At 39.9% G+C, this 26,255-nt stretch overlaps 1 protein-coding gene across 5 annotated transcripts in view; it reads left to right on the plus strand.

Moving 5' to 3' along the window:
* Window positions 1–22,521, plus strand: part of PCMTD1 (protein-L-isoaspartate (D-aspartate) O-methyltransferase domain containing 1) — an 88,714-nt gene extending 66,193 nt beyond the window's left edge. For all 5 annotated transcript variants that reach the window (XM_054017555.1, XM_054017559.1, XM_054017558.1 and 2 more), the window contains 3 exons: window positions 6,967–7,138; window positions 8,949–9,072; window positions 19,805–22,521. In XM_054017555.1, the coding sequence (XP_053873530.1) occupies window positions 6,967–7,138; window positions 8,949–9,072; window positions 19,805–20,175 (667 nt within the window). In that variant the 3' untranslated portion in view covers window positions 20,176–22,521. The remainder of the gene's footprint in view (window positions 1–6,966; window positions 7,139–8,948; window positions 9,073–19,804) is intronic.
* The last annotated feature ends 3,734 nt before the right edge of the window (window positions 22,522–26,255 follow it).

Raw genomic sequence — 26,255 nt, forward strand, 5'->3', positions numbered from 1 at the left:
AGAGCTAGTAAATAGAATCCAGACCCAGCTGGCTTGGAAGCACATGAGACTCAGTGATTGGGTCCACTCGCTGTGGGCTAGTGACTATACGGTGAGTTACTGGGTCAGTTTGTAGCACCCTCTAATTGAGGGTTTAATGATGATATTGATAAATAAACATTCCTTTACCCTCTCGGCTTGTTATATCAGACACAGAATATAATAGTAGATATGGATACAAGTGAAATAAAAATTAACCTCTTAATTTCTTTTTTCAAAGTAAACACCTTGGTCCAAATTGGTGAATGTTTAATTTTTATTTTAGTAGTAATATTTCATTGCTGGTTCTTATGGAAAATCATGCTTTTCATGAATATGGATTTTTATAGTCTGTGTTTAATTAAACTGCTTTGGCAGGAGAAGGTGAGAAATGAACTTAAACTCCCTGGGTCCTTGATTGACAGGGTTTTTTTTGGTTTGTGGGGTTTTTTTTTACTTCCAGTGAAATTGTCTGAAAGAGAATATCCTGTTTCTATTGGATTCATGAGCATGTTATACCAGGGAGAATAAATTAACAAAACAAATTTTTCATGACTGCTTCTTCAAATGCAAGCTATGAAAATGCCGTCATTACAGTTTAGAGGGGAAAGTGTCTGATTACAAATAAGCTGTAACAAAATCAAGTGTAGTATGGCTACCATTGTCCCAATATGAAAAATCAGTGCAATGTTAAATTATTCTATGCCATGTGCTTGTGGCAGGTGTCCATTTAAACACCGAGGAATTCTTCCTGTTGCCATATTATAGATAACTAGAATTTTAATTTCTGATATTCTTGGTGGTCCTACCACACTCATAATGAAAGTATCTGATTCTATTGAATAAACTGATTTGATTATAAGCACATTCTCCATATTAGCAGAGCATTGGGTCAGCATTATCTAAGTATTTACTTAGCACAGTGTATATGAAATAATGCAGAGAGATTTTTCTAAACTTTCCTAAAAAAAGAAATCAAACCACAATGGTAATCACATTAGGTTTTAACAAAAGGTGAATCACATCAGGCATTTGTTAGACCCAAATCTTTTTCTAGTTTCATTTTAGGGCAATGACTAAGTGAAATATGTCTCATCTTGATAAGTAGTTTATGTATTTGTCAGTGCCAACATTCTGACAATAAATTATTTTTTTTCAGCAAAGTTCTTGGTGTTAAAAAAAAATAAAAAGCTTAATGTTAGAGAGCAAAGGAAATTGAATGACTAATCCATTTTGATGTCTAAAAACATTGGAAATTAAATCAACGGTGACCTCTTGTGTGTAGTGTCAATATGACTAATTGAACGATTTTTAGCTCAGATTAAATTGAATTTCTTATTAAAACAAACTAGTTTATGTGCTTTGTGGTATTAAAGTGTAATGGAGAGATGTTACATAGTGATAATTGTTTTTAAAGCATTCATTATATTACAGAAGAATATTTGTATTATAGTCAGCTTTGTGTAGTGTTATGCAGAAATTATGGGAAAAACAAACAGTGTGGTGTACGGGTAGAAGAGGTTGCTAAACTAGGCTGTAGGTTTCCTTCTTCCAAATGCTACTGCAATGATACTGCATTTATCGTCAATTGCTTATGCTGGAAGCGGTGTGGAGGTACAATACAGTGATGTGAACTTTTGGGTATGTTTTTGCCTTTTGAGAGAAAGGTACCCTAAGGCATTTGATTAAAGAAAAACCCAGCAAAGCTCTAAATGCCTCTTTAAAGATTTTGGTATATGAAGTATAGCAGAGAAGAAATTCTCATCTCTCTCCAAAAGAGGTTATATCAACTGAAGTCTTCGTGAGACCCTGTTGTTTCAGTAGCTGGTCTCGTACTACATCAAAAGTTTGTATCAAAACTTTTGTGGGCAACTGTTTTTCAACGGAATTATATTTTTGGGGAGCATTTGATCAGTTAAAAATAGACCCAGGGAGGTTTACACGTCTTGTAAAATAGAATTAAACTGTCAGCCTTGTATTCAAAAATTCTTGAGTTACTTATGGAGTCAGAAAATGAGTATACCAATAGGCGGTGGCACGCAATAGAGAAGCGGGCATTTCTGTTTCCTTCAACTCACAGATTCTTTAACATTAGTTCAGTAGCTCCTGTTTGTTTTTCCTACTCCTGAAGAGAAAGTCAGTTCAGGAGGCTACTCTGGGTTGGGGTATTTTATCTGTTTTCTGCTTGGCTGAAACTTTGATGGTGATAGCTCTTTCTTTTTTCTTTTAGACTTTAGACCTCCAATAGTTAAGCAGTGGATTCACAACAGTATCTTTATACTACTGAAGTGATCACTGTGATTATTTTATTATTCATATTACCATGTGTCTTGTGTAGCCTGTCTCTAGTCATATAGTGCCAGGTCAGGACCAGATGGAGCTCCCTGGGCATAGTAATGCCTTTCCCTGCATATCACCAAAGGCTGCATGTTGCTTCAAAGGCCTTTACCAGCTCACTTGGATGAAGACTGCAACCGTGGGCCATAGACAAAGGTTGCAAAATGCCACAAATGTAGTAAGAAGGAAGAGTTCCTGGTATTCCTCCTTGATTCAACCATGTGATGACCCCAGCCCATAAATCATAGACATAATGTAAAACAGAACTTGTCTGCTGTTCCACACCCCAAAAAGTATTCAGTAGGAACACTAATGTTGATATTGTGCCTTTAGGGAGCCTCTAGCTCATCTGGGTTATTTTTGTGGGCATTGTGGGAAGCTCTCCCCCTCTCCTCTAGTCTCCTCTGCAGTTAAATTCTGAAGAAGGAGAACAGCGATCTTCTCTGTTAAAACTTTTCAAAGGGTCCCTAACCACAATAGTCTTCACTAACTATGGCAGACACTCTGAAAATGTGTCTGGAATCTCCACATGTCACTTCTCTAAAAGAGATTTTTTTTTTTTTTTTAAAGTAAGATTTTTGTGTGTTATCCATGTGCATGCCATTGCATTTTCTTGGAAATACTCCCCTTTCCTATTTATTTCAGAAAGATAAAATGGCCAGAAGTGCCACAAGCATCAAGAGACAACAGAGGCTACCAGCAGAGGAAGCATGGAAGGCTGCTGCTGGGAGTGTCTGGTAATATGCTTGCCAGATCCTACAGAGGAAGGGCAAGAAGAATCCATGAATGAAAAAGGGGTCGTAGTAGTTGGTAGGTCAGGCATATAGACTGGCTACCTCTGCTACTCCAAGGTCTCAGGGAAAAGAGCAAGGATACCCTGTAGGGATCGTGAACACGTTTCATGAGTTATTACCATCCATCCCCCGCCCATCTTTTTTTCTTTTTGTGGTTTTTCTAGTCCTTGTGTTTGCAGAGATAATATAAAAAATGAACTAAATATGAATCAATGCAGTGACTGACAGCTTGAATAACTCTGATTTGTGAACTGCCCATTCATCTCAAGCAGGGCCCTGTGGACTCTTCCATTTTGTTGCCATGGATTCAGGCTTTTTCCCATGATGCCATTAAATGGAGAATTTTGTCAACTAATTAATTTATTCTTCTGCATCCAGGCATCCATTGTTTTTGTTGTTTGTTTGTTTTTCTGTCTCCCTGTCCTGCTGGGACCTGTTACCTCTTGCTCTCCCAGCTTCCCCTCAAGGTGAAGTTAATTGAATTATAGTATGTACACCCTGCACTGTTCCATAGAGATGGACAAGACAGTCTTAACCATCCTCCCTTTCTTTCCCTCTGCTGTAGATCTGTTTCTTGCAGCCTGGCTTTCCGTTCTAGTGGACTCTGATCAAAATGCATATCAGAATGCTTGAGAGCTACCCACAATACTTCAGAGGCTGTTGCAGTAGTTGGAAAAGTATTTTGGGATATGCATACAGCTAATAATAGGAAGGAGCACTGAGCTGTTTCAAGATCAAACATCCATCTTTACAAAAGAAATGCATTGAATTCTTCAAGCAAAAGCTTATAAGTTTACAAAACCAGAAGATTGTTTTATTAATGGCAATACTATGAACATGAAAGCCCTTGAGTATCATACTTAGTGTTGCTGTGAATAGTGAAAGCTGCCAAGCCTCGTTATAATTTGTGTCTTGAATGTTGTCAGTGTTTTGTTGGGATCTGCTGCTGCTGTTAGTCAATTCAAGACATTCTCTCTTCAGTGATGCAGTCTGCTGTCAAATTCAAACATGTCTGCAGATGTCTGTGAACTTCTCAATACAACTGGATGAAGGTTGAGATCCACTGGATTTAGAGAACTTCTAGATGAAATCAACCTGTGACTGTACCCTCTGAATGGATGAGGTTGTTTGGTTTACACTTGATATGTTTTATCAGGGAAGAAAACAATTCTGTCCTTCCCATCTTACCTCCCTATAGACATCTTGTCAAATCTTGTAATACCATATTTTCTGTTTTACAAATCAATAGCCGGAAATTTATCAATCTAATCCAAAATTAGCATCATTTTGTATGCCACTTCGCCAGCAATGTGCTGCAAAGATTTAATTATTGTCAGTACAGATCTGCATACTTCAGTAAACATGAATCTAAGCACCAAAATCAGAACCCCCTGGAAAGTTCTACTCATATAGGTCTGAGCATATTGGGATTTCAGGTAAGGAGCTGTGGCCCAGAGTTCTGTTTTTCCAACCTCCAAAGCCATGAGGTTGAAACTCCATTTGAACATTTCAGTCAGTACTGACTAGTACACAGGGCTTTCACAAAGGATTATGTGGCCATATAAGCAGTTGTGTAACTTCTCCCTTTTGATGGAGCAGTTGAGAGGGAACCAGGCAGTGATAGAGGATGAAGGAAATGCAGGTATCAGTGACAGCCTTTTATAGAGCCCTATAGGATCAGAAGCCCTGATGGAGGGATCTTGGAAGCTATGCATGACATAGCTATGTGTAACTCTTGAAGGTGGACAGGAGAAGCACTAAGTACTTTAGAGCTCCATTTGAATGTAGCTAGGGGCAGGCTGACTTTTCTCCTGCACACTTGAAGCATGATGCAGCTGTGGATGTTCTGGCACTGGAATTCCTGAGCCCAATCAGGGACAAAGGCCACCTCTTTCAAAGCTTTAGTTTAAACTTTAACAATTTCCTAGGTGCAGCCCCTTCTCAGACCACCCCATTATTATATAGGAACACTTGAAAATATTTATGAATGTAGGTCTCACCTTCAGGAGCCTCACCATCTAGCAGCCCTACAGAGAAGAGGGGAGCATACAGACACTTTTGGCACAAGACTGGGTGTTGAGCGTTTTAGGCTGCTATGCTGCCTCTGAAGGGGAAGGAGGCTTGTGATAGTAGATTGGTAGCGTTTCTCTGCTGTACTGGGCTTTGCTGCATAATCTAGGTTCAAGGTACAGCACAAAACAGGCAACATCTGAGAATGCAGGACCTTACTAATTTAAGCAATTTTTCTTGAAAGGAGTGTGCTCTGGGATCAGCATTAGCTGCGCAAATTGATTTTGGATGAAGTTTAATATGCTGGTTTTGACTTGAATATCTCTAACAATATGATTTGGATTATCTGCGATACCACCTGTTGTCCCTTGTGATACTGCTGCAATGGCTTCTGTTCCAGCTGCAGAGCTTACTCTATCCCCTTCCTGCTCCCCTAAGGCGTCAGGCCTCTCCTGGGGTGGAATTCCTCAATTCTCTCACACTTAGACCAGGTCCTGGGCTACAGTACTCTATGTATGAACTATGCTCACCCATGCGGTTTAACTGGATTTGGCAACTGTGATTTCCCCTTTTGGAGTTTGTGACCAGTGGTGTGTGTAGTGACCATACAACTTACTTAAAACTAAAGAATTTTGTTTTAACAGTAGGAACAAAGCATTTAGGGAGTAAGGATTTTAAAACAGTCTACGCATATCTGTTTTACCTTCACCTCTACCTTCCCCTGCTGGTAAGCTAGGTTAGGCCTAACTTCAGTCACAGAAGATGTCTGTCAATCTGGTTCCCCTGAACTCCCTAAAATCTTGAGAAAGAGTGAGTCCTTTTTAGGCCAGTCACAGTTTTTGTTCTTGTCAGTTCTCAGGCTTTGCCCCTGCTTGTCAAACCCAGTTCTGCAAGATGATTGGAACAGGAGGTAGAATTTCTAAAGTTAATACCGGTAGTTCAGGGATTTGTCTCTTAACCCTTTATTTCCTGAGTGGTGGTTTATCTTGAGTCATTATTTCATGTCCTGTTGTTTTTCTTGCTAGTCCCCCAGATTAAAATAAACTAATTTGTGCATACAGTAAACGTTCCAATTACCAGGATTCATACAGTATCTGAGTTATTACAGAGCTGCTCCTCTTCTGTCACAACTTTAGTGAGACTGCTCATGTGCTTAAAGTTAGGCTCATGCTTAAAAAACGTACTGAATAGGAGCTGATGGAATGGAATTCTTAATGAGGGATCTTTGACTCTTGAAATCACTTTCTCCTCTCCTATTTGGTCTGTCAGAACCAGAGTTGGTGACTTTTAGGGCACACATTGGAAAACACGTCTTTCCATATTTTTTTCCTTTTGAGAAGGGAGTTGGTTGGGAGAGAGCTGGTTTTAGGGGGTGATGAAAGGGGAGTAGTTTGAGACCAATGACTTATTGAACTGTTTTAATTTTCGTCCAAACCCAGAGCATAACATGGATACTTTATAAATGTGAATAAAGACAGTAATTTAAAAGGGCTTTTTGTGTTTGTTTTTTTACTACTTCATTAATTGTTCAGTAAGGCATATATGATTGCATTTAGAAAATAATGCACCATTCTTTTTTGGCAGTGTAAACTGATATGCATAGACAAACATTGATATATTTCAGTCGTGTCTTCTGTTTCTGTATCTAGTACAATTACAGCATGCCGACACTCTTTAAATGTGTTAATTACAAATGAGCAAAGATGTGAAATCGAAGTTTTACTATATTTAGCTAAATTTGCTTGTATTTAAAAAATAGACTACTATTCTGAAATATTTACCCTTTCTTCCCCTCCGTCCCCCCCAGATTTGAGTTCTGTGAACCTGCCTTTGTGGTTGGTAATTGTCTGGAGATTGCATCGGATAGTCATCAGTATGACCGGATTTATTGTGGAGCTGGGGTCCAGAAAGATCATGAGAACTACATGAAAATTTTATTGAAAGTTGGAGGTATTCTGGTTATGCCGATAGAAGATCAGGTGATTCACTGACAATTTTCCCTTGCTGTGTTTTGATATAAGAATCACACAGTTTAACAAAAATGCTTATCTCGTATGTAGACTATAGACTTGATTTACTTGCTTTTTGATTAATAATCCTTGTCTGCTCAACTACAGCAGTACAGTGTGAGTGTGAAGATTTTTACAATCTTTTAAAGTGATTGTAGGGGCTGTTTGAGTGTTTTGTTTTTAAATCAAACAAGCTTGCCATATCACCCAAATGTCCATATTTACAAGGACACCATTAACTTGAAATCTAATTAGCTAAAAAAAAAAAAAAGCTGGGACAAAGGTGAAATCCTTGTCCAGTTGAAGTCCATGGCAAAACTCCCATTGACCTCAGTGGGGCCAGGATTTCGCAAAAAGTACTCTAATGTGCTATACCTGCCCCAGGGTGTCCTTGATTATAAAACAAAAAAAATCCTATCCTCTTTTCTTTAAAAAATAATTTTCTCTTCCCTATTGTGTGAAAGAAAACTCAGCACAGATTTATCTAGTTGACTGTAGGGGAAGCAGTGACATTAACTATATACACAAAGTGCTGTCAAATGCACAAAGTAGGCAGACTAACAACATTGAATTTTTTAATGATCCCTTTCAGATATTGTTATTTTAGGTGTTACGTGTCACAATAATAGGGAAAATATTTTCAGTCAGAAGTGTAATTTAATAATAAAATATTTAGCATCTATATCATTTTTATTCATAGATCTCAAAGAGCTTTACTGGCAAAAGTAAGCATTATTCTCTCCAGTTTACTGATGGGGGACACTGATGCAGAGAGATGAAGTAACTTGCTCAAGTTACTGTCCTTTTACAGCCAAATTTTTATTGAAATGTTTGAGCTGAAGATTAGTTTGCAAGTTACTTCGTAGTTAACAGTCCTCACTAAAGGAGTTGCCATAAAGTTGCTACATAACTTCTTCCAAACAGCACTGAAATTGTTTAAAAGCATGTATCATTAAAATACGCTATCATATAGGTAGCATAATTGGGTGCTTTCTAAATTGATAGGCATATCATGTTACTTTCACTAGTAAACATTATTCTCTATATAGATAAACTAAAATATTTCCAAGGAAAATTCTAATCTAATTAAATAGAAGATTAATGATTCATATAAGTATACTTTGCTAGTACTTATGAATGCAGGAGGAAAGTGAGAATTATCATGATCTTGGACTTGCTGGTTTCACCCTGGACCAGTGACAAAGAAAGCCCTACTAGATTAACTTAATAATAGAGGTGTGTTCATTTCTCCTATTTTTCAGACACTAATAATCTTTAACTATACCTCCTATAGAGAGATGTGTAGTTATGTGCCCACTACTGTGGTGGTTAGACATAAGTTGTGTCTCGGCAGTTTAGGGTTTTCAGAGTATGATCACGCAAATGCAGATGAAACTGTACTAAATCTTTCTAAATGTCGCTCTGCCTTCTTAGCTTACAATAATATTAAATGTAAATAATGTGGACATTTGAACTTTAAAAAAAAAAAAGTTACCAAAAGGGCATTGCTAATAAAACATAAATACATGTCAAAGCTCTTATTTTTTTCAGAGCAAAACAAAATGGGAAATGGCTGAATATCATTTTATAAAGTATATAAAATTCAGTTTTGGCAAGAGAACAGCTTCTCTGAATTACATTTGAAGCAAATTAAAATGGCAATGTTATAAACTGCCTCAAACTGAAGAATGGTGGGTGTAACAAAAACAAACAAGAAAGCAGATGAAATAATTTACTTAACTGCTGAACTTTGTCTTATATTTTTGTTGTTTTCATGCAGCTAACACAAATCCTGCGAACTGGACAGAACACTTGGGAAAGTAAAAACATCCTTGCTGTTTCATTTGCTCCACTAGTACAACCCAACAGGAATGACAACAGCAAACGTGATACTGTGGGACTGCGTAAGTGTCATCTGTTGTGGCTTTTCCTTTTTGGTACATCTAAGTTTATTGTGCCTGAGCTGGTATTCCTGTCCACAGAGTGGGGAGGCTGTGTTATACAGACATAATGCACTAGAATGGGAATGTATTGTTCAGAAAAGCTCTAGCCCTCTCTGGTTCTGATATATAAAATTTCTGACTTGTGTTCAGCATCACTAAGACACAAATCTCTCTGTATCCAATTAAGTGTATTATTTTTTATATTTTAAATTAAAACAATACAGTGAGTTTCCTGGTCTTTCTCTCCCTCCCCCTCGTTTTTTCTTGTGGACATTTCCAAAATCCTACTGTTGACATAGAATCATAGAGTATCAGGGTTGGAAGGGACCTCAGGAGGTCATCTAGTCCAACCCCTGCTCAAAGCAGGACCTATCCCCAACTAAATCATCCCAACCAGGGCTTTGTCAAGCCTGACAAACCTAAAAACCTCTAAGGAAGGAGATTCCACCACCTTCCTAGGTAACCCGTTCCAGTGCTTCACCACCCTCCTAGTGAAAAAGTTTTTCCTACTATCCAACCTAAACCTCCCCCACTGCAACTTGAGACCATTACTCCTTGTTCTGTCATCTGGTACCACTGAGAACAGTCTAGCTCCATCCTCTTTGGAACCCCCTTTCAGGTAGTGGAAAGCAGCTATCAAATCCCCCGTCATTCTTCTCTTCTGCAGACTAAATAATCCCAGTTCCCTCAGCCTCTCCTCATAACTCACGTGTTTCAGCTCCCTAATCATTTTTATTGCCCTCTGCTGGACTCTTTCCAATTTTTCCACATCCTTCTTGTACTGTGGGGCCCAAAACTGGACACAGTACTCCAGATGAGGCCTCACCAATGCCAAATAGAGGGGAATGATCACGTTCCTCGATCTGCTGGCGGTGCTCCTACTTATACAGCCTAAAATGCTGTTAGCTTTTTTGGCAACAAGGGCACACTGTTGACTCCTATCCAGCTTCTCATCCACTGTAACCGCTATGTCCTTTTCTGCAGAACTGCTTCCTAGTCACTCGGTCCCTAGTCTATAGCAGTGTATGGGATTCTTCTGTCCTAAGTGCAGGACTCTGCACTTATCCTTGTTGAACCTTATCAAATTTATTTTGGCCCAATCCTTTAATTTGTCTAGGTTCCTCTGTATCCTGTCCCTACCCACCAGCGTATCTACCACTCCTCCCAAGTTAGTGTCATCTGCAAACTTGCTGAGGGTGCAATCCACGCCATCCTCCAGATCATTAATGAAGATATTGAACAAAACCAGTCCCAAGACCGACCTTTGGGGCACTCCAGTTGATACCGGCTGCCAACTAGACATGAAGCCATTGATCACTACCCTTTGAGCCCAATGATCTAGCCAGCTTTCTGTCCACTTTATAGTCCATTCATCCAGCCCATACTTTAACTTGCTGGCAAGAATACTGAGGCAAGAATACATCTCCCCTCGCAGTCCACCAAGTCCACTTTGACTAAGCACAAATAAAACATATACAGTTAATACTTGATGTTGCAGAGGATGGTGAATGTATGCCCCTTGTTTTGCCTTCCAAAGAGCAGTGAAACATTGTATAAATCCCTCTTCTCCCCCAGAGTGGAATGGGATGGCCAGAAGCACCATATGCCTAGTGGCTGATGGTTAGCCTCTGTGCCTCTCTATAGTCTGTGTCTTGGGAAGGGGGCCAGAACATTTCAGGGACATGGAGATGCTTAACAAATGGTGATTGGGATTTTCTTTCTCATTCCAACACTTTGGATCAATTTTTTTTAAAGGTATTTAGATGTGGTGTCTATTGGGATTTTCAAAAGTGCCCAGTTGCTCTTCTCTCTTCAGCCATTTTTACACACTTTACACTATCCTCTGACCAGAGTTCTCAATCCAATTCAGTCATATTCCCTAGATGGTGAAAAACACTTTTCAGGCTCTCTCTGCTACCTTGCTTCAGTTCTCATGATATAAATTCATTTTTTTTTTCAAATCCTCTTTCCTGCACAGAGGTATAGGCAGGGGGAAAACCTACTTCTTGTGTTCCAGATACAGTACTTTGAAAGGAGGCAGTGTAGGAAGGAACTCAAATGTGAAATGGCAGCATTATTAACAGTGGTAAGTAACCTGTCATTTAGATCAGCTTCTGTACCAGATGACAAGATAGCTAATGTGACACCAATATTTTAAAAAGGCTCTAGAGGCGATCCTGGAAATTACATGCCGCTAAGCCTAACTTCAGTACCAAGCAAATTAGTTGAAACTACAGTAACTCCTCACTTAACATTGTAGTCATGTTCCTGAAAAATGCGACTTTATATGAAACAGTGTTAAGCGAATCCAATTTCTACATAAAAATTAATGTAAATGGGGGGGGGGGTAGCTTCCAGGGAAATTTTTTTCATCAGACAAAAGGCATTATATACAAATATAGTATAAGTTTTAAACAAACAGTTTAATATTGTACACAGCAATGAATGATTGTAAAGCTTGGTTGAGGGCCTGGAGTAAGAGGGTGGAACATTTCCCAGGGAATGCCTTGCTGCTAAATGATGAACTAGCACTCGTCTGAACCCTCAAGGGTTAATATAGCCTCACACTCTACAAGGCAGCATAGATTGAGGCAGGAGGGAGGAAACCCAACAGATGCAGGGCAGTTGCTGCAAACACTTCCCTGCAAAAACTGAACATGATGATGAGCCCATGCTATCCAGCTGGAGCACCCCACTCAGCACATGCACAGTTGCACAGCTGCTGACTTTCAAAAGTTCTGGGGGGTGCATGCATTAGTGAGAGAGAGAGATATGTGCATTGCCCCTTTAAGTACGCTGACCCCACTTCAAGTACATTGCCCTTTTAAGCAGATCAGACAGGAAGCAACAGCTTCGATCAAGCTCCCTCCATTCTGTCCCAGAGCCCTGTCCCCTCCTCCGCTTTGTGGAGAGGGGGCATAGAGCGGGGGGTGGAGGGCAGGAGCAGGGGAACATCCTGATATCAGCACCCCTTTCTCCCCCTCCCCCAGCAAGCAGGAAGCCTCCAGGAGCAGCTCTAAGGCAGAGGACAGGTCAGGAGCAGAACAGCAATGAGAGGAGGGACAGCTGAACTGATGCTGGGCAGCTGCTGAGCCACATACCTTACAGGGAATTTAGGGGAGCTGATGGGGGGTGGGGCTGCCGGCCTCCCCGGTTCTAATCCCCACAAGGAGAGGCTGCTCTTCCGGAGATTCCTGCAAGCAGTGGACAAAGCAGTCAGCTGCCAAACGCCATTATAAGGGAGCATTGCGCAACTTTAAACAAGCATGTTCCCTAATTGATCAGCAATGTAACAACAAAACAACATTAACCGAGATGACTTTAAGTGAGGAGTTACTATATAGTAAAGAACAGAGTTATTAGACACATAGGTGAACACAATTTGTTGGGGAAGAGTCAACATGGTTTTTGTAAGGGGAAATCATGCCTCACCAATCTACTAGAATTATTTGAGGGGGTCAACAAGCATGTGGACAAGGGGGATCCAGTGGATATAGTGTACTTAGATTTTCAGAAAGCCTTTGACAAGGTCCCTCACCAAAAGCTCTTAAGCAAAATAAGCTATCATGAGATAAGAGGGTGGATTCTCTCATAGATCAGTAACTGGTTAAAAGATAGAAAACAAAGGGGTAAGAATAAATTATCAGTTTTCAGAATGGAGAGAGGTAAATAGTGGTGTCCCCCACAGGAGTCTGTACTGGGACCAGTATTGTTCAACATATTCCTAAATGATCTGGGAAAAGGGGTAAACAGTGAGGTGGAAAAATTTGAAGATGATACAAACTACTCAAAATAGTTAAGTCCAAAGCAGACTGCGAAGAGTTAAAAAGGGATCTCACAAAACTGGGTGACTGGGCAACAAAATAGATGAAATTCAGTGTTGATAGATGTAAAGTAATGCACATTGGAAAACCTAATCCCAACTATACATATAAAATGATGGGGTCTAAATGAGCTGTTACCACTCAAGAAAGAGATCTTGGAATCATTGTGGATAGTTCTCTGAAAACATCCACTCAATGTTCAGCGACAGTCAAAAAAGCTAACAGAATATTGGGAATCATTAGGAAAAGGATAGATAATAAGACCAAAAATATCATGTTGCCTCTATATAAATCCATGGTACGCCCACATCTTGAATACTGCATATAGATGCAGTTGCCCCATCTCAAAAAAGATATATTGGAATTGGAAAAGGTACAGAGAAGGGCTACAAAAATGATTAGGGGTATGGAACAGCTTCCATTGAGGAGAGATTAATAAGGTAGCAGGTTTAAAACAAGCAAAAGGAAGTATTTCTTCACACAATGTACAGTCAACCCGTGGAACTCTTTGCCAAAGGATGTTGTGAAGGCCAAGACTATGACAGGGTTCAAAAAAGAACTAGATAAGTTCATGGAGGATAGGTCCGTCAATGGCTATTACCATGCTCTGAAGTGTCCTTAGCCTCTGTTTGTCATAAGCTGGGAATGGCGATGGGATGGATCACTTGATGATTACCTGTTCTGTTAATTCCCTCTGAAGCACGTGGCATTGGCCACTGCTAGAAGACAGAATATTGGGCTAGATGGACCATTGGTCTGACCCAGAATGGTCGTTCTTACATTCTAGCTGTAACAGCCAGAATAAAACAAGCCTAAGTAGGAGTCCAAGCCTTGCTTATTAGAACCAATATAGAACATACTTAATACAAATATGGAGGGGCATGTCATGTGTTGTACTGACAGTTACTGCAGCCCTTCTGTGAGCCAATCAAATCATTCTAAAGGCAGAACAGAACTAGAAGACTGCAAAGGTTGCACTAAAAGGAGAGTCCTGGTGCAACCTTAACTGTGGAACTACTTAATGTTAATCTCTGTACTAGACAACTAAAAGTTGTTCTTTATAGTCCCTATATGTATATTCCAAATGTGGGTGCAAATGCACTCCATGTGCTGGAACTGGAAGATTTTCTTAGCAGTATTCGTTGACCTGCACATGCGTCATGCGTCTCCTAATGCTCGTAGCTGAGGGTATAATAGGTTGTGCAGATCGACGCCTATCCAGTTCCCTATTACCACCACGTGGCCTGAGTCAGAACCTTAGTTCTTTCACACTCTTAGTTTCAGAGAGTGACTTTTGTCCATTTGTATATAGTTGCTTATATTATTCGTTGTTGTAGAATTTCTCTTTTCTTTTAACCCTGCATCAGCCCCCTCCTCCCCCGGACCACCCAGGGGAACCTTCACATCAATGCATTCTCCAACAAGAAGCAGACACCCTTCTCGTGAAGGGAGCCATAGAGTGGGTACCACCTTCCTACATGGGAAGAGACTTCTATTTCTCAAAGTTCCTCATACCAAAGAAGGGCAGAGGATGCCGCCCCATTCTCAACCTTCAACTACTGAACACCTTTATCAGAAAATCCAAATTCTGTATGGGACATTGGTATCCATTATCCCCTGTCTCTGCTATGGGGCCTGGTTCGTGGCTCTCGACATGGAGGATGCCTACTTCCACATTGACATTCACCCAGCCCACCAGAAATTTCTCTATTTCCGTGTAAGGGGACGCGACTCGACTCCATCGTGGCATGAGCTTTCCTCTGGCAGACTGCTTTGCAATGCTGATGGCCATAATTGCAGATGTACGCCACAACCCATGCACCACGGTCCACTATTGTCTCTTCCTCCTTGGACATATGGCAGCCTGTACCTCTGTGTGACCCTGCAACCACGTCTACACGTGCATTGCTTCCAAACGTTTGGTCTGTAGATGAAGAGGAGCAAAAAGGACTGCTTGGAGGCCAAACTCATTGTCCCCCCACCAGACAGTTCTGGTCTCCCTCATAGGGTGGACCGACCCTTCCAAGGTCATAGTCGGTACCCCCTTCACCCTTCCCACCCCACAGGCCATGATTAAAACCGATTCCTCCCTCACGGATTGGGGAGCCCACCTAGACCATCACATAGCCCAGGGCATCTAGACACCACAAAGAGGCCAGGATGCAAATAAACATGCTAGAACTGATGGAAGTCTGTTTTGCATGCCAGGCATTTCTTCCTCTCATCCGTTCCCGCCATGTTCAATTGCTCTCTGAGAACATCACAGCGGTCATGTACATCAACAAGCAGGGCAGTGCCAAGTCTACCTCTCTCTGCTCCCAGTCCATCCACCTTTGGAACTGGTGCATCAAACACCATGTGATATTCCATACCATGTATCTCCCAGGCACCCAAAATTCCCTGGCTGATGCCCTCAGCAGAATTCTCTGTGTCAGCCACGAGTGGGAATTGCACAATGCCACACTCTGATACTTTCCCCACAAATGGGGATCACCACTCATGAGAACCACAAAGTGCCCCTTTATTATTCCAGGGGGAGCCATAAGGGAGGTGTGACCGGGGTCCTAGTGGGGAGCCAGCTATGGTCACTCAATTAGGGTGAACTGCAAAGAATGGGGAAGACAATCCCCATAAAGCTGGTGGATATTCCAATACTTAGATTCACCAAGCCAACATAAAACAGCTTCTTTATTACTTTACTGGTTACTCAGAAGTCCAAACAACACAGTTCCCTTATTAGTGATCCAGCCTCAGGCCTCCATCCAGGTACCTGCATCACATATAATGAAAATTTCTGTAAATCTTATTTCGTCCTATAAAAGAAAAGGTACTACCAATCCCAAAGGATTGGACACATTACCTCCCAGGTTAATGAATGTTTCAGATCTTATCCAAATACACGCTACAGCCAATTCTTATTAACTAAACTAAGCTTTATTAAAAAACAAGAGAGAGAGAGAGAGAGTATGGTTAAAAGATCAATATACATACAGACATGAGTTTGATTCATTGAGGTTCAGATTCATAGCAGAGATGGTGAGCTTTGTAGTTGCAGAGTTCTTTCAGAAATAGTTCATAGGTTATAGTCCAAGGTCCGAATCTCAAATTCAGGGCGTACCAGCATAACTGGGACCTCAGTCTTGCAACTCAAACGTCTCCTGATGAAGCCTAAGCAGATCTGAGATGACAGAATCCGATCCCAAGGATCTTTTATACAATTTCATTTCTTTTGATAAGTTGGAATTCCTCAGGGAACAAAAGGTAATTAGGATGACTTTGAAGGAGGTCCATCACCAGTATTTAATTCGTATAGCTAACATAAGGCCATTTGCTTGTTCCTCCACCATTCACAGTACATTTCAAAGAGAGAGAAATATCCCGTGTTTACAATTCATTTAAATGATAGGGTGTTCTTTTGACCTCTGAATTATCAGAATACAGCATAGACAGGGACTGTTGATTACATTGTCGACTCTACTCATACATATGTAAATACACAAACATCTCCCCTCATGTCTTTTGAGGGTTATTTATTTTGAAGGATGTTTAACCCTTTCTAGCCATGTGTCACAGGAGGACTCACAGAGCAGTGCTCTTCTCCCCCGGATGGGCAACTTCCATTATGCCTTCCTCCTAACCCCCTCCCACAAGTGCTATGCAAGATTTGCCGAGCTACCATAATACTTACAGCCCTGTTCTGGCCCAATCAGTTTTGATTCACGCACGTCCTCGTACTCTCCACCTCCACACCACTCCATCTCTGAATGCTTTTGGATCTCCTCATACAAGATTGGGCCAGGGTCAGCATCCCAATCCAGGCCCGCTTCTCCTCACAGCCTGGTTTTTGGATGGGGCTAAGAGTAGACAAAGCATGCTCCAAACTGGTATGACAAATCCCTAACCAGAGCAGGAGGGCATCCACTAGGGCCTGTTACCAAACTAAATGGAAGTGCTTCATCTCATGGGCTCACCGCCATCACCACCCACTGAGTGTGATATCCCTATTTATTGTCCTCCACTACCTTCTTGAACTCAATGTCAGGCCTGTCCCTCAGCTCTATACGGGTCCACCTAGCAGCATTCAGTGCCTTTCTCCCCCCATGGACAGCGCTTCAGTGTTACACACACTACCACCATTCATTTCATGACAGGTCTCCTCAATACCTTCTCACCAGTACTCAAGCCCCTTAATCTCATTCTCTTCACCCTCATGAAGCCCCCCTTCAGCCACTAGCAACACACTCCCTCTGCCATCTCTCTATGATGGTGATGTTTTTAGTTGCCATTACCTCAGCTAGATGGGTCAGTGAACTGGCGGTCATGATGCCTGACCCACCCTGCTTACAGTGTTCCACAGTATTCCTTATGGCTATACCCTAAATTCCTCCCAAAAGTAGTGTCGGAGTTCCACCTAAATCAGTGCATCCACCTGCCTGTGTTCTACCCCAAGCCGCATGCCTCCCACATGGACAGAGTCCTACCCTCCCTCGACATCTGCTGTGCACTTCATTCTACATTCTTCTAGACCTGTGCTTTTCGTTCTTCATCGAAACTATTTGTAGCCATTGCTGACTGATCCAAGGGCCAAGCCCTTTCCTCCCAAACAAATCTCCAATTGCATCCAAATCTCCAGGTGCATCCATGAATGCTACACGTTATCCAATGTACCGGCGCCTGATGGAGTCACAGCATACTCTATGCAAGTGGACATCTCGTGGCAAGACATCCGTCATGTAGCAACATGGTGCTCCATCCACATGTTCACGTCCCACTATGCCATCAGCCAAGCAGCAGCTGCAGACAGTGCTGTAGGCCATGCTATACTACAAACTATACTTCCTCTCACATCCTCACACCCACCTCCATGCTGATCACTGCTCTCTACTCACCCATATTTGGAATACATCCAGGGACCATCACTCGAAGAAGAAGAGGAGGTTACTTACCTGTAACTGCAGGTTCTTTGAGATGTGTGGTCCCTATTTGTATTCCAATATCCGCCCGCCATGCCTTCTGCTGAGGGCTGGACTACTCAGCGGTAAGAGTGACACTGGAGAAGCATCGACCCTCACGACCCTTGCCTGTGAGCACGAGGGATGCACGTGCAGGTCAACAGACACTACTACAAAAACCTTCCAGCACATGGCTCAAACACACACCCATGTTTGGAATACTAATAGGGACCATGCATCTTGAAGAACCTCCAATTAAAAGGTGAAGAACCTCCAATTAAAAGGTAAATAACCTCCTCCTTTTGAAAATGTCTTGTTCCTGTCTGTAGAATAAATATCTTTAAGTGAAAATGATTATGGAAGGTGTCTCTTTTTTTTCTTATACAACTTCAAAGCCCATTATTGCTACTATTTAAATTTAAAAAACAAGTTTCCATTTGAGCCAACCAAAAACTTTCTCAGCATCAAAAGCTTATCTAGGGTCTTATTCTCTTATCTAGAGCTGAATTTTTAAAAGTCAAAATGTGTTTAGGTGCTTGGTATTAACTGAGCTATGTTGACCTGTTATAAACTAAATTCAAGTGCACAATCAATGTTCCAGGCCTTTAAACACAATCTTTGTGAGGAGTTCATAATCTACATTTAGTATAGCAAAATGAGTCTGTAAGCACTGTAAAACTTGGAGGCTTCCCCTCCTGTATTAATGTAGTTGGAGCTAAGAGATTTTTTTGGCATGGAATCAAGAGGGATAATATATTGATCTCACTAACACACATGCCCATATGTAAAGCTTTACTTTACCATTCTTAGGAGATAATTGAGATAAATGATTCCTGATGTGATTGAAGGAACTTTCTTTAAGTCCTCAAGACCTTACAAATATTTTTATTTCCTTTAGGAAACCTAAGGGAATATTATCATCTGTATATGTAGTAATAGAAATAATAAAATGTCTGATTTTATGTGTATTTGGGATGAGAGGATTTTGATTTTAGGTGTTGTTTCATCCTATTAGTTTTATGAAGAAGGAAGGCTGAGAGCTCATTGGCTCGTATGCTTCTCTTGGGACCTTTACTTTCAGACTTTTATTTCAGCATTTTATCAAATAGTTTGTTAATTTCTCCTGTGATTTATGAAGGGCTCTTTAAACTTTGTCCCATTTGTGGTAGGAATGTTTACTAGTTCATCTTTTTTAACCTCCAAATCTTTTATAGTTTGTTTACAAAGCTATAAGTGAAGCATGGCCTGAGACCAGGGCTCAGTAAGCTTGTGATTTAACAAACGTATCTTTAGAGGTTTTGTTCTTTTAAATCAACATGTTGGTTTTTTTAGATTTGCCATTGAAATTTCCAGAAATTTGACTAAAATCCTTTTTGCCAGTACTAGAATCAGTGTTTTAGAGGCAGAACATCATAAATACTACTCTTCTCCATTCCATTTTTTAGCACACAATTGAAGCCTCCATATGCATCTGTAAATATTGGAGGAAGCAGCTTTGTCTGAAATGTATCTGACTGTTAGATTATTTTTTTTTTAAATCCAATAGTGGGAGCATATTGCTCTGGGCATGTAGTGGCACCCCAACCAGGAGGAATGGGCTTATATTTCCTCCCCTTGGGTGTGCGTGATTCAGTGAACTTCTACTTGGCAAGTCTGAAGAGCACATCAGCTGAGATGCACCCTCCCAGTTACACTCCACCCTTCAAAAACCATAAGTAAATTCAGCTCACATAATGTTACTGATCTGCTACATGGTTTGTCAAAGGTTGCCATACTTTGCCTTTTATATTTGCATATCGTAGAAAGTCTTCAAATTGCTGTTCAGTATCATACTTTATCTTTCTGTAGCAGTTTCTTACTTTTAGAAAATAACAATTTCACTGATATGGCATGCATAATTTTTCTTTTTCCTCTTAGCCCCATGTGCTGTTAGGAATCTACAGGACTTAGCTCGGATCTACATTAGACGCACTCTTAGAAATTTCATAAATGATGAGATACAAGCCAAGGGTATCCCTCAGAAGCCCCCACCAAAACGAAAACGCAGGAGGTGCCGTAGACGCAGGATTAACACCTATGTGTTTGTAGGCAATCAGCTTATTCCTCAGCCTCTAGACAGTGAAGAGGATGAAAGGATGGAAGAAGACAACAAAGATGATGATGATAAAGATCACAATGAAGCCTTGAAGCCAGAGGAACCTCCTCGAAATTTATTGCGAGAAAAAATTATGAGTCTACCGCTACCCGAATCTTTAAAAGCATACTTGACATACTACAGAGAAAAGTAACTCGTTTTAAGTAGAAACAATAATGCCTACTGATAGCTCCTTTATTCTTGAAAATGTAGCATTTATTAAGAAATAGATGGACAAATATCATTAGTCTTTCAACAAGACTGAAATACAGTGATAAATTGTAACTTCTCTGTCTTAACTTTGCTACAAAGACTTGTATTCGGTAGTAGAGAATCCCTTTTTAAAAATCTATTTTTCTTTAAATTTTGAGAAATACAGTTTTAACTCTGATAGAAAGATATTCCAAAGCAGTATGCAGCATTAATCAAGACTTGGCATGGTAAATCTTTTTTGATCTTTAACAGATTTGTATTGATAGAAGGGTAAGTGAAATTTTATATGTGCTAAATAGCTGTTGAACAAATGCATTCTGACTTGAATAACAGTTGTCTGCATGAGGTTTTAAACATGCACACAGGCATTTCTCATGTAATATTGAAATTGTACCCTTTAAAAACATTTATTTTACCATGACTTTGTTGCAGTCCTTATTACTGTGTTGATATAAATGTATTCCAAGAAATACATAAGTGCAATAACTGTATACAGACATTAAATGAGCTGGCTTTAATGAAATACAAAAATGCAAGTTCTGAAATGTCAGGTGACCCTGTTACTTTTGCATTTATATCTTTTGCCAAAAGATCTTGAGAAAAGTGACCATTTCTCTCGGAGCCTTAAGGGAACATCATGTTGAATATAAAGCGAAAAAGATGCTTACTAAATCCCTATTTGCTTAACTCCATACTACATTTTCAGTATTTATAAATAAAGACATTTTCTCATTCTCAAGGGTTTTAAGACAACTTATTTAGTTTCTTTCTAAAATTCACAGTATATACACACAATATTTGGTAATAAAAAAGATTGTAATTTAGAATTAAATGATTTATATTTACTACTTTAATAGAATAGAATATGAATAAAGTTTAGCTTGTATTGCTTACTTGGATAGCTGTGATAGTAGAATTTGTTCAGCAGATGCACTTTAGTAAGTGGATTTTGTATTTCATCTAAATATTTCTCTGAGAAGGCAGGGTTGTGCTGGCCCTATATTTGTTTCTGAACACAGCTCTTTTTAGCTCATAAATATTCACAATCTTTTATATCTATCTGTTGGAAATTGAGAGTAGCGGTTTAAACTTCGGGACCCATAGAGTGCTCATTTGAATATTTCCCCTCCACCTTTTCCTTCCCATTTGGTGAAGTTGCTTGCAGTTTTCTTCTTGGCCTGATGGAGTGCTTTGTGCATTTTTGCCCACTTAATATTTTGAGTGTATTGTAGCATAGCCATGAGGGAGAATGCAGTTTAAGAACGAGGCATGATATTCAGTAAAAGCCACTTCTATTGGAAACCTCTGTCTGTTGGACCTACTGGAAAACATTCCTCTTAGAGAAAATTTCTGTGCAATATATTTACTGTTGTGGTAATATTCATTATTAAATCCATCAACCATTTAACCATAAGATAAAATCATCACCATTGCAGTTATTATTTTCATAGCCAGATATTACACATCTAGTGTATAATCCCATTTTCCAATAGTCACTTAAAAATTAAACATTGTTTCAGACTTTAACAGTGAGATAATATTTAGTCCTGCTACAGATTGGACACTGATTGTTGAATGTGCATTTCATGCTTCATTTACCATTTTAAAAAGTGTGTCTTAGTAATATTGAAAAGGCAACTTGATGAAAGGCCTATTGTACCAGCATGTGGAGTTTTTTCCACAGCATATTCACAGCATGAATAAATAAAATAAAAAAAAAAAACCTGCCTTTATTTCCTGACATTATTTTCACAGGTAAGAGATAGTTTAGATGTTTTCCTATAAAATGATACAAATGGAGTAATTGTGATGGCTTAGCTATTGGAACCATTGAATATAATCTTTAATTAAATATTTTGTTTTTAGATGGAATTAAACTTTAAATAATCTGAAATTCAAGATGTTATACTTTCCAGGTAGCCTGGGAATTTTGTCTTCTCCCATTTCCAGAATCAGCATCCATATGTTCAAGAGTTTGAAGTTACTAAATATAATTTACATATTTTCTTTGAGAACTTTATACAGGATGCTTTTGAAGAATGACTTTCTGCATTGTTTTTCACTCTTATATACTTGGTAAAATAGACAATGGATGATTTGTCATGATTATTCACTATGTAACTTTTTGAGAGTCACTGAAAGTTTCTTTTGTGTTTATATGTGGATTTATTTTACACTGTTGAATTTACATTTACATTAAATAAAAAAGTAGAAATGCAAAATGAATCAATTGTCTTTGACATAAGTTGATAATGGGACATTATTGCAATAAAAACTTTTTCTGGTGGCTTGTGCTTACTCAAACTTGTTTTTTCATGGAAATGATTTCATTTGTGTTTGGTTTTCATTTTCAGTCCATTCCTATTCAGACCTCTGGTAGCTTTTTAATTAGAAAACAATGATATAATTGAAATGAAATAACTACTACAATGGGGAAGAAATGATGATGCATCCTTTCACCAGTTTTGGAATTAGAAGTACTACATAAGACGAGATTTGGTAAGAGCCCCCTACCCCTGGGTGGCCCCTCTGATATAGGACATGTGTATTCTCAACTTTATCTGGTGGGGGATACAAAATTCCTTTGCTATCCTTCCCTTCCCAAATAAAAATTGCTCCTTTCAGCACTACACTCAAGTCCAACTGTGTATTTGGAAAACAGCCTGCAGGGAGTCAATACTCTTGGGAAAGACAGTCATTGAGTTTGTGAAAAAGGACATTTATTCCTAATATCCAAAAGAGGGGGTTTCATGCCCATTTTAAATTAGACTTCAAACAGTAAACTAAATCTGCTCTACCTGGAAGCAGTCATGCCTTTTGAAAGGAACACAGATATAGGCTATGGATTCTTGCAGATTCTCAGTCAAGAATCGACGGGTACAAAAACTTCCTAACTGTCAGAGTGGTTAAGCACTGGAATAAATTGCTTAGGGAGGTTGTGGAATCTCCATCACTGGGGATTTTTAAGAGCAGGTTAGACAAACACCTGTCAGGGATGGTCTAGATAATACTTAGTCCTTCCTTGAGTGCAGGGGACTGGACTAGATGACTTCCTGAGGTCCCTTCCAGTTCTATGATTCCACCTCTGATGTGTGTCAGATTTGTAATTGGGAAACAGCACTGGTTGATAGGTACATGTGTTCAGAAAATGCCTTGGAGCAGTAAATGAATAAGTAAAGTGAGGGACAGGTGTATTCATAATTAGAGTTGGTTTTCATTTAAAAGAATACTGATTGTTTATTTTTTTAACTGAAGATATTTGATTATTCAGCTGGAAACCAAACATTTTCAGTTTAAAACAGTTTTTGAGGAGGTGGGGGTTGATCGTGGAAAACATTTTTCTCAACAACAATTTCTTGCGAAATGTTTAGGTTTTAGTAAAACACCCTTTTTCAATGAAAAACCTGCGTTGAAAATTTCTACTGGTCCTATTCACAATCTGAATAGCTAGCCTATCAAGTTATGTTGGAAATGAACCAAGAACCAGACACTTCCATTTTTTATTAGTATAAAAAATTTGCTATGTTTGAAGCTAAACTTGACAACGTTTCTGGTTCTTTCCTTGAGGAATCTTGTCCGAGACTTCCTAGACACTGCCTTTCATGTTCCAAGACAGTCTGAAACATGGGGAATCTGGCAGGAATAACTTGTCAGAGCCAACAAGTGCTGGTATGGGCTGTGCTGTGAATGCTGTTAAGGTAGGGCAGCTTGGTGCACAAAAGGCCTCAATAGCTGGTAGTTCCTCTAGCATCTGTCCAGGAACATTAACGCCTGAGGTCTTGGTGAACTACATACATATACTATGTGGCTCCAGATTATAGGTGACTCCAGTGTCTCCATGGCCTAGCTTGCTGCTGATCTCCAGTTTAGGCTTGGATTTCTAAATTTCCTCCCACTCAGCTGGTAAAGGCTATGTACGTGTTGTCTCTGGCTGCATTGCCCTCACCTAATGGGAATTTCCATTCAAAGTAACTATTCACTCCAAGGACAGCTGTGCACAGATGTTCTAAACATTCGGGCAGTCTTGACCTCCAGAGAGATGAGATCCCAATACGTAGTCCTGATCCCAGACCTGCAGAAGAACTCAGTATGGCTCAAAAGCTTGTCTCACCAACAGAAGTTGGTCCAATAAAAGATATTACCTCACCCACCTTGTGTCTCATATTAATATCCTGGGACTGACATGACTGGCTACACTGCAGAGTAGTGATTGAGACAGATTCTAACTAAACTGTTAAAATAAACAAATGGGAAGGATTTGGATAGGGGAGAGGAGCAGGATTATGCCCCCTTTGTTAAACCCTGCAGGTGTAGAAGTAGGCAGCACCCTACAACCATTCCACTTTACAAGCATGAGAAGGGAAACAATGCAGTGCAGATACAGTCAGTCAAATAGTCATAGTCTCATGCTTGTGCTTGCTAAACCAGGAAGTGGTGGCTCAGATCCGTCTCCAGTGGAGGACTCTAGAGAAATCTATGAGTGTGCTGAAAAAGCCACTGCTCTTCCACCCACCTCATTAAGAAAATGACTACCTTGTGGAAGAACACCTTTTTGAAAGAGTGGAGAGGAAAACTCAGTTATGTTTTTGCTCTAGTACCTCTGGTAACAAAAGCATCTAACCAAACTCAGTTGAGATAAAGATTTGATCATCTTTAACTTGCTGAAAAATACAATTCTCAACTTTGTTGGGGGTTAGCAGTGACTGTATCAGTCTGGCCATAGGCAATCACTCAAAACCAGGGCCTCTTTCTATGTTCCAGCCCAGGATCCTCCTCAGTGTATGTAAGAGGGTAAATATAGAGGTAGTGTTTCTGAGCACATGTTTCAAATCCATCCAAGTCTACAAGGAGGGCTTAACTTTAAGGGGGGAAAGTGGACAGTGTGGGGTGGGGAGGAATGAGAGAACTGCTTGCCTACCCCTTTCAATAGACTAAGTCTGGTGCCTAAACCCATTTTAGGCTGACTTTGTTTTCCAAATATGCTTAGCAGCTATATTTTCCAACTTGGTTTCCAACGCTTAAAAATCTATCCATGTGCACATGAGATTCCTAAATCCATATTTAGGCACTTAATTAAGGCAGGCAGGCAACTTGGAGCTTGTTTCCTAAGTGTTCATTTGCCACCTCTTTTGGCCTATCATGAATACAAAAAAGATAAGGTTCTCTGCTGTCAATTGTCATGAGATGTGTGTGGAGTTGATGAAAGCTGTCTTTGAGGTACTCTATGAATGGACTCACATCCCTCTTGTGGAAAGTCTTTTTTTTTTTTTTTCTTTCCCCTGGTGTAACGATTTAAGTTTGCAGATTTCAATTTTTTGTGACTGACTGATCTACCTTATGCTATATCCTGCAAGGATAAGATAGAGTGAACACATGCTAAATTCCTATCAAAGGCATTTACAGAATTCCACTTTAATGAGCCAATAATCATGCTGACAACATTTCCCTCACATCAGTGTGCCCACAGCAGTGAGCCTTTTCTCTATAAACTTATGTGAAAAGGTCAGTAGACTGTTTACTGGAGCAAACTAAACCCCTTAAAGTCCACCTAGCTTTTATTCTTCTGATAATACGTTACCATGAGGAACCTATAAATGGCTGGCTGGCTGAATCCCTCACTTCTACAGCCTACCAGACCTGCATCTTAAAGGTCACATCAAGACTCATTCAATTCAGGGCATGTCAGCTTGGTTCAGATTTGCTAAAATCAGGGGATTTGAAAAGCAGCCACATTGTCTTCTCGGGATGCATTTACAAGCATTTTTGCTTAGATTCATCACCTAGATAGGAAACCAACATCAGCTTTTACATAACCTATTCTACAGCCTGGGGGTGCCAGATTCCATTTGCCGCCTTAGTTTTCCTGTATGTCTGAGATGTCTCTTTAAGTTGTCCACCTCTGGTAATTTGTGGCAAGTGTCTTTACTCTCTTCTGCATTGTTAAGACGGTATCTTAGCGTGGTCTCTCTAGTTCAAAATGTTTCTATTTTCCCCTTAATGCAAATTAGCCTTGTTTTTCTC

The sequence above is a fragment of the Malaclemys terrapin genome, chromosome 2 (genome assembly GCF_027887155.1).
Source record: "Malaclemys terrapin pileata isolate rMalTer1 chromosome 2, rMalTer1.hap1, whole genome shotgun sequence".
In the NCBI taxonomy this organism is placed as follows: domain Eukaryota; kingdom Metazoa; phylum Chordata; order Testudines; family Emydidae; genus Malaclemys; species Malaclemys terrapin.